Source organism: Hippichthys cyanospilos, chromosome 9 (genome assembly GCF_059441005.1).
Source record: "Hippichthys cyanospilos isolate Australia breed blue-spotted pipefish chromosome 9, RoL_Hcya_1.0, whole genome shotgun sequence".
NCBI lineage: Eukaryota > Metazoa > Chordata > Actinopteri > Syngnathiformes > Syngnathidae > Hippichthys > Hippichthys cyanospilos.
The window spans coordinates 13,622,825-13,631,732 of NC_142377.1; the positions used below are offsets into that span (position 1 = coordinate 13,622,825).

The following is an 8,908-nucleotide window of genomic DNA, read 5'->3' on the forward strand; positions in this document are numbered from 1 at the left end:
TTCGGTTCTTGCGGTTTCACTCTCGCAGATTTCATTTAACCATAACTTTTTGTATTGCAGGTTCAAGTCGCTATTTTTATTTTTGTTCTTTTAAGTCGGAATATATTAAAAATAGCTTTTTTTTCCCCCCAATCAAACTCTACTGCATGGACTTACCTTCATGACCATATCTATGGTAAGTCTACTTAACTATTTTCCTTGATATTTTTTTTCCTAAGTTGGCCGAGGCAAAAGCATTGATATTTATATATTTATTTTTTTAACGAAGGAAACATATTCCAACAGCAACAAAAAATGGAACAAAAGCAAAAACTAAAGTTCAATCACTACTGTGCGGATTTTGTTTACTGCAGGTAAACTAAACGGCCACAATAAACGAGGGAACACTGTCTTCTTTTATAAACGCTACAGTGGTGTGCCAACCTGCAGGCCTGCTATCCCACACGACTTGCTCGAGTAATATTATCTTTAGATTCATTTAAACTGATTTAGCGTAGCAAATCCCATGAATTAGCATGGAGCATTTGTGTGTGTTTGAGGGAGAGACTGGCCGTATTGTTGCAGTGGGAAGAAAGCTAATAGCTTTGTTTTGTGAGGATGTTGCACCTGTCGTTTATTGATGGACTGAGCTCCAAATAACTTTGGGAAGCTGCTCTGTATTCTGTTGGGACGTTGCCACATTTAATTACCGCTTTCATTCCAAGCTCCGTTAAATCTATGCAAAGACTTGCATGTTTTCCTGCTGATATTCACCTATTTGTATAGCATGTTGATGAGTACGCACATATGATTACTGTACGGTGCATATGTGCTGTCCCGTTTGAAGCGTGGGTGTGTTATTGAGTGTGGAAAACCCTCTGTGAGTTTATTTATAGCCGGCCATTGTTGAGCCCATAGAAACGTCTGTAATTTGATCTGGCCTCTCTGGCCGAGAGAGTCTGCTGATAAACGACTTGGCAGACGTCAGCGGCCATGCCATCCCTATGATACGCGTACAGCCCACATCACCAGCTAAAGCTCTTTTGCTCCCCTATGTATTAACTTCTAAGTGAATTATCATTCTCAATTGGAAGATCGCTTGCTGGAGATCTGTTTGCACCTCGTCCGTTAAATGGCTCTTGTTTTTGGTGTGAATCTAAGAATTTGACAATGATTTACTTGACTGCAATTGTTCTATATTCTTCTTCTTTTGCATATGCCACCTTGAGCAGAAAAGTGTTGAATTTAAGATAAATCCTTTTTAAACCTAAGTCAAGCTTGATTGACCACAAACTTCTCTTTATGGCTGTGGAACCTAGTGGTTTATCCGGCAACAAATGAAAATGTGATGGGCAAAGAAATACTTGATCGAGATCGAGATCGAGACAATATATGCAGAAATAATCATGTTATCCATAATACTCAGTGAACATTTTAATAAGTCTTAAAACTCTTGCTCACTCTGCAGTCTATTCTTCCATTAATGTCATGTTTATACACACACACACACACACACACACACACATATATATATATATATATATATATATATATATATATATATATATATATATGTGTGTATGTATATATGTGTGTGTGTGTATTCCTGAGAAGGAAACTGTAGTTTTTAAGTTTGTGCTTAACCGTGATTGTAAAATTGTTTTGAACTAATAAAATATGTGTGGATAGCCTGTTTATAAATAATAAGGTGTTTTTTTTTTTTTCAAATTGTAATCTCCCAGCTGCTTAAGTAGCACAGTCAGAGATAAAAAGGATATCTGTTTCAGTGTGTATTCATGTGTGCTTCTCACTATGTTGGAAACTTCTCTCTGCTCAGCCAAAAAACATGAGAATGTTACAATTATAAAACAAGATTGACGGGACAGATTGTGTTGCACTGGCAGATGACAGTTCCTGGCCCAGAAGTTATTCGCAGCAAAGCCCCCACCGCCACTAATACACACATATCCATTCATACACACACACTTCAGAGAGCCCCTAACACAAGGATCAAGTGCAACGCAAGGGTGACAGCGTGTATGTGTATAGAAGGAAGAGTTCAAGGTCAGAACAAACACATGGCGGACTAAGCAGCAATCACAATTAGCGCTCTGAGGGTTAAGACGATCGAATACCTGTGTGAATCCAAAATGAAGGCACATATCAAAAATGGATTTAAAGCATTTTAAACCAACATGTGCTATGTCTACGTCCACTGGCAATGTCTTCTTTTTCTCTGCATCCTGGGTGGTGTTGAACGTGACAATTTGTTAAACAAGTCCTTGGAAACAAGAGTAGCTGTTAAAAATAGTGGTGCAAATATTTTGTGTCAAAAGTCTTCATACTAAGCGACCATGTGAATTTGCATTGTATATTCGCACCAGCTTGTTCACCAGCATCTGCGGTTCTTGGTCTTATGTTACTCGGGGTTGTAATTGCGGCCTGAGTACATTGCCCAACACCGATACCAATTTAGCACATTTTTTTCCACACATATTTATTGCCATGTGTGGTACTTTGAACATGTTAGTAACCTGACACACACGGTAGTGTTACACATGTAATCAAAAGATAATAAATTAAAAGAGATATCATTAGATACTGTCTGGCAAAGAGCAACGACTTTCAAAATAGAACTTGAAACTTGACTTGTTGATCTCATTTACTTTCAGCATGAATGGACTACAATAACTGAGAACATATTCACTGTTGAAAAAAAAGGAAAATGCAATCACCAGTTTAAAAATATTGTAGCCCTGGCCTTACTGTATGGAATTTGCATGTTCGCCCTGTGCTAGTGTGGGTCTTCTCCAGGCACTCCGTTCTACTCCCGCATTCCAAAAACATGCATGATAGGTCTATTGGGCAATCTGAATTGCCCTCAGGTGTGATTGTGAGTGTGGATGGTCGTTTGTCTCTGTGTGTCCTGCTATTGGACGGCAACCAGTCCAGGGTGTCCCCCACCTACTTCCCATAGATAGCTGGGATAGGAACCAGCAAGCCTGAAAAGTGGCTTCAGTCATTTGTTCTATTTAACAGATGCAGTTGTAACCATTTACCTTCAGCTGTACAGTATTTGAGACTAGTCTCGAGTGTGGCTAATTTCAACCACCAGGAAGATTCATGCTAATTTCGTTTGTCAATTACCAAATAATTAGAAAATAACATTAAAATATAATATTTTCTATCCTGTCTGTCAAAATTGGTTGGACTCAGGTTGTTCTCAAGTTTAATTTAGCAAAGAGCTTCGCTATGGCCTGCTACATTAGCGTCTTTCTTGTTATCGTTAACTGCAGCCACAGCTGGGTGCTTCGCATACATTCAGTAGGCTAAATTTGAGCTCAGTTTTACGAAGAATGCGCCAAATAAAACGTTTTCCATCCTGTCTGTCAAAATTGGTTGGACTCAGGTTGTTCTCAAGTTTAGTTTTGCAAAGAGCTTTGCTATGGCTCGCTACGTTAGCGTCTTTCTTGTCATCGTTAGCTGCAGGCGCAGCTGGGTGCTTGGCATTTATTCGGTAGGCTAAACTTTAGCTCAGTTTTACGAAGAATGCACCAAATTTGCTGTTAGGGCATTTTGTACTGTTAATTCACCATTCATCGGCCCGACAACTCTCGCTTGCTCGCATGTTCTTTTGAATGTGTTGTCCCTCTCACCACCGATCACAGTGAAGCCATTTTGTGGAGATCTGATGAGAGTGTGAGACTCTCCATGTTCCTTAAACAGAGAGTTACATAAGTAAAATGGACTGGCAAGTCCGCTGGGATCACAAGGTGCTGGCTGCAAACTCAGAGGCGGGGGCCGCTCAAGTGGATAGATGTCAGAGCAAGTAGTCTGCCCCCCGTCGGACTCCAGCACATTAAACAAGGTTTATTTTTAAACTAATATCGGCCTCAAGGAGTACATCCATCCTTTTATCTTAATAAGGGACATGCCACTGACTCACAATCATGTTCTGGACATCATGTGATGAGCCACACCTTACTCATGCATTTTGATGAAAAGATACATGTTAAGAGTTTGTTGGGACTTGGTAATAATAAACTTTTCCCAATGAAAATAATGAAAATAGAATCAATCCGCTTCAGGTTTTCGTTCCCTTCAAACAAAATCAAATATATTTGAACTTCAAATGTTATTATTTATTCATTTATTTAACCATGGGTTCATCAGCCACCTTGGCTTTGCAAATAGCAACCTGCTCTCAACAGCCTTAATGAAAAAAAAGAAGTCAAGGGGTGTACTTTTATTAGATACTTATTGATACTTAATATAGTTGTAACTGAAATTTTTGTATTAGTTGTAATTAGACATTGTATGCTCTGAGGTTTATATGAGGAGTCACTGAGGCAAAGTTCACTGATTTTCTTCATAGGCACACTTGGTTCCTCCTTGTCAGTCATTTCTTGTTCATAATTGCTATGTGGACAAGTTAACACATTTAGAGTGTAATGAGGAATTGATACAGAGAAAGAAAAGCAGAACACAAAATGAACTGCATTTTTCATTTATGCTAGTGGCCAAACAAATTGTGAACAAATTTATATATATATATATATATATATATATATATATCTTTTTTTTTTTTAAACGGAATGACAGGTTTGGACTAAATAACTACAGCTGTTGTAACTGTTTGTAAAAAATTGTGATAACTTTCCAAAATCATGACATAAAGGCAAATCTGATATTGTGTCATCTAAGTTCATAGTGCTTGCTATGGCGCTCTAAAAATACTTTGTTATTTAACCAATGAGGTCCTCTTTAACAAATGCATTTCACTTCCTTCTTCTCCTGAGCCATTTCCCCTTCCTTTTTTATTTTCTGCTATAGGGCGGCAAGAGAAAAAGAACCACAATGGCCAGGATTTATCCGACAAATATTTTTATCTCTTATCGGAGGTCTTCATAAGATAAAGGTGGCTTTATAGAAGTCTCTGCTTGGAGATGCAAAAGTTGATCAAGTGACAATTCAGTAAGTGTTAATGAGATACACACTTAATAGACTTTACCCTTTCATTATAGTACTCAAATATGAAATAATAGGTTTTGCTTTGCTAAGTTATGCAATGTTATGCTTTTTTGCTGTGTAATGTGATGCAATGCTATGCTTTGATATGCTACGCTACTCTACGTTAGATAGGTGTCAAACGCCAGTCTTTGAGAGCAGGTTTCCTGCATGTTTTGGAATCTTATCTTGATTCGGTTGATTCGGTGTGTTGGAGGGAGAAAAATCGAAAACATGCAGGATACCGGCCCTCGAGGACTGGATTTTGAACCCTGTAGGTTACATTATAGTGATGATAAAAGTTACCCAATGTTAATCCTCATCCAGTGTTATGATTTCACAGCTGAATGCTGGTGCGCAGAAATGGAGGCAGCCTACAGAGAACTTTACCAGGAATTTGTTCACCTGAGATCTCTTTGTCTCAGACAGGCAGCTTTGTTGCACCGGCTAATGACAACCTTACAGAGCGTGAAAGGTTCAACAAAACACCCCAAAGATATAGCTCTCACAATCCTTCATGATGACCTTGTAAAGTGTTTGTCTGCAGGTGCTCCTAATGATGCCTTGCAAAGCGAGCGTATCCAAGGAATTTCAGCGCATTTCCAGGGAAACCCATTAAGCGCACACAACCCTGCAGCACAGTTAGACGTGTATGCACTCCCTCCAAATGAGAACACATCTCATCTCCTGGCTGAAGATATGTCCAAGCTCAGCATGAAGGCACCTGATTGCAAGGCACAACAAAAGATGTCATTAGGACAAGGCCCTTTAACAACTAAGCTTCCCAGTGATAATTCCAGTGGAGGCAGGAGTCACCAGGACTCAAGGAAGGTAAATCAACCATGTCATTGCTCTGCACCAACACATTGTTCCACATGTTTACTTGTAAAAATGTGTTGCGTTTGCCTCAGATGCCGCTGTCAGACCATCGTTTCCGTGGCTTTGATCTTCCAAGTCTTCCCGGTAGATTGCTGATGTCCGACTTGGCTCTGCAGTCTCACGTGTGCGACTTCTGCCAGGCCGTTTTTCCAGGGCATACAACCACCAGGGGGGAGTTCCTGCAACATCTTCACAATCATGTCACCTAGTTACCGTCGCCAAGGACAAGGTTGGGTTTCCTCTTTTCCTCGCTTCTCAAAGGTGAAATTCAGTTTTGCCGGGGTTAGGAATGCAACATCAAATGAGGCTGTGATAGACAGTCTGCTAACAACCACAGCTCTATTTTTGTCTAAATGGCGCTTCTCAGCTTTTGCGCTCAAACTCTACATTTTTGCTTTCATGGCTGTCATACAAGTGTCAAGAGAAGTTAACCTCTGTATATGAAATGAAATAAATGTGACAGAAAGCAATATGCATGTGTGAAGAGAAGTTCATCTTTGTATAAAAATGGAATTAAAAGTGACAGAAAGCAAAAGTAGACACCATCTGACTGGGCCTGAGAGCTATTGACACAATGGAAATGGAACAGGAAGGTGTTTGCAGAGTGATGCTGTCACCCACTGCTGTTTTATAGATATTACAACTTTTGACAGATAGCATAAGAGCATCTTCACTTTATGCTTTGTGGTTGATTTGTTATTTTGTCATTTTCACTCTAAATTCCAGTGTTGTGCTGTTTTGTTTGGTGGGCTTCTTTAGTCATTTTTATGTTAAGTGTTGGATGTTATTTTTCAGCAATTTGTGTATGTAATTGCTAATACCTGTATATTTGTGGCAACAGGATCATTTTTTATATTTCAGAAATATTGCAGATAGCAGTGTTATTAGGGTATGGTTTGATTAAAATAAACAACAAAAGCATATATTCCAGCACTGAAAGCATTACATCAATTTTTCACTTGAAAACTAAAATATTAATTCCATTTTTAACTTTGTGTATTTTTTGTCCATTGTTAATTATAATTGCATCAACCAAAATAAAGAAAAACTTAGCTTGGTTTTTGGTAGAGTTTAGGTTGATGATTTCAGGATGCAATATCGCCCCCAAGCCCTGACTGTCCTGGCTTTTGTGACTTTTTCCCCAGTTATCTCTAGATAGCATATCTAACAAGTTTTGTGTGACCTTTTTGGCAGATAACATTTACATTGGAATCAAAATCCTGCTGTTTTTTAGAAATTCAACTATAATTTAGATCCCAAATGTTTTATGAATCGCAATATCTGAACAAGAATGCAGCATTACCCAACCTTTACTGTCTACTGTCTAATTAATTTGTGTCCAATGTAGTGGATTATACCTTTTTGCTCATTGGCGCTACCCTACTAAGAGTGCTCAGAAGAGGGCTTTTTGGCCTTTCCACTGATAACTCATGCGTTTGGATGGGATGCATGTCTTAGTAAGACAAAATTGGCACAACAGTGAGCACAAATGAGTAGGTTTGGACAGAAAAAAACTCACAGGACATAACCAAACAAAAGTTATTCAAAAATGACATGGTAATGTACTTCGTGTGAAATGTGAGCCTTTTTAGTTGAAGAACAAGCTATTATTCTGCTGTACGTATGAATGCCAACAGCTGGTTACAAAGGTCAATTAAACCATTTGACATTTCATCTAATTGCATTTACTTGTTATTCTTACCATGATATGTCACTTGAATAGATAAATAAACAACCGGTACAGAATTTGTACTTATTAGATTATAAAGATTTTCGGACCAATTAAGTGAAATGGAATCGTCATGGGAATCATGTCTGTGATGCATGCTTTCACCTAATGTATTGGACTGAACAGAATTTCGCAGCATGCCGAGATTGCATTGTTATATAAGCCTCAAAGAGTAATGAGACCCTATAGGTTCTTAGAATGGCACACAATTTATAAAAAAAAAATAAACAAATGATCACTCCGTGTGTTTGCAGTCAAGCTCTCTCACTGGTCATCTGTCAGCTGTTCAGTGCTGTGTTGCTAAGGAGGGAACACCGAGGCTAAGAATAGCCTTTGAGAACGAAGACGCTAATTAGCACTGTTGACAGCTGATTGATGACACCATCTTCCGTCTGCCTTCATTCTCCCTCATTCTTTCATAATCACTCTAGAGAAAATAATCGAAATGTGTGTGTGTGTGTGTGGGGGGGGGTGTTGTTTTGTATTAAAATACATTAATTAGGATTGATTATCGTCATCATTTGGCATTGAATTTGAGAGCTCTACTTTTGTTAATTCTGCCTTGGCATACGTCTGCCCACGGAAGAGTGCAGGCTGTTGGTTTTGCAAACGGATGATGAAAAAAGTGTATCTAATGTAAAGAAAAAGATGTTAATTCATTCATCTAATTTGTATGACAAATAAAAGTGTTTCAATGTTACTTTTAAAATTGAATTGATTGTATGATTACTAAATGCATTGAGGTGGCAAGTTTGCACATGCTATTTTTTCTCTCTATGTTTTTTTTAACATCTCAACACATGACTGCATTCTTTAAGGCAATACTTATTGAAGTTTTCAGCAAAAATGAATATTTTGACTTTAATTAATTTGCAAGAATTTTTTTTTTCCATTTACAATTAACTCATTCGCAGCCAAAGGCGGCTATAGCTGTCAAAGATCCATTTTTACCAAGCTGGCAATAAATGAATTACCCTTTCCAACTGTCACTTTAAGTCACAAGCATATATAAAAAATGCTTTACTTGCAGTTGCAGTAAATAACTTTGCCATTTTGCAGAAGAACATTTCATTTGTTTTCAATGACAGCTATAGATGTCAAAGATCCATTTTTACCTGGCTGGCAGTGAAGGAGTTAATTATTCCGCCTGTCACTATAGGCATATATTTAAATAACCCATTACTTGCAGTAAATAACTTTGCCTTTTTGCAAAGGACCTTTTTACTCACTCATTGTCAATGACCGCTATAAACGTCAAAGATCAACGTTTACTGTTTTGGCAGTGAATGAGTTACAAGCGTTAACAACATTTTT

General features: G+C 38.2%; 1 protein-coding gene across 3 annotated transcripts; it reads left to right on the top strand.

Annotated features, from left to right (window-relative positions):
• The first annotated feature begins 4,669 nt into the window (after positions 1 to 4,669).
• LOC148418994 (uncharacterized) lies at positions 4,670 to 8,285 on the top strand. Of its 3 annotated transcripts, none has more exons than XM_088422539.1 (4): positions 4,670 to 4,953; positions 5,330 to 5,817; positions 5,898 to 6,094; positions 7,849 to 8,285. In XM_088422539.1, the coding sequence occupies exons 2-3, from the start codon at positions 5,350 to 5,352 to the stop codon at positions 6,072 to 6,074; spliced, it is 645 nt and encodes a 214-aa protein (XP_088278665.1). In that variant the 5' UTR covers positions 4,670 to 4,953; positions 5,330 to 5,349; the 3' UTR covers positions 6,075 to 6,094; positions 7,849 to 8,285. The 3 variants fall into 3 exon arrangements, with proteins under 3 accessions (XP_088278665.1, XP_088278666.1, XP_088278664.1); XM_088422540.1 differs by lacking the exon at positions 7,849 to 8,285 and having other exon boundaries at positions 4,671 to 4,953; positions 5,330 to 5,461; positions 5,534 to 5,817; positions 5,898 to 6,798; XM_088422538.1 differs by lacking the exon at positions 7,849 to 8,285 and having other exon boundaries at positions 4,672 to 4,953; positions 5,898 to 6,798.
• Positions 8,286 to 8,908: the final 623 nt, after the last annotated feature.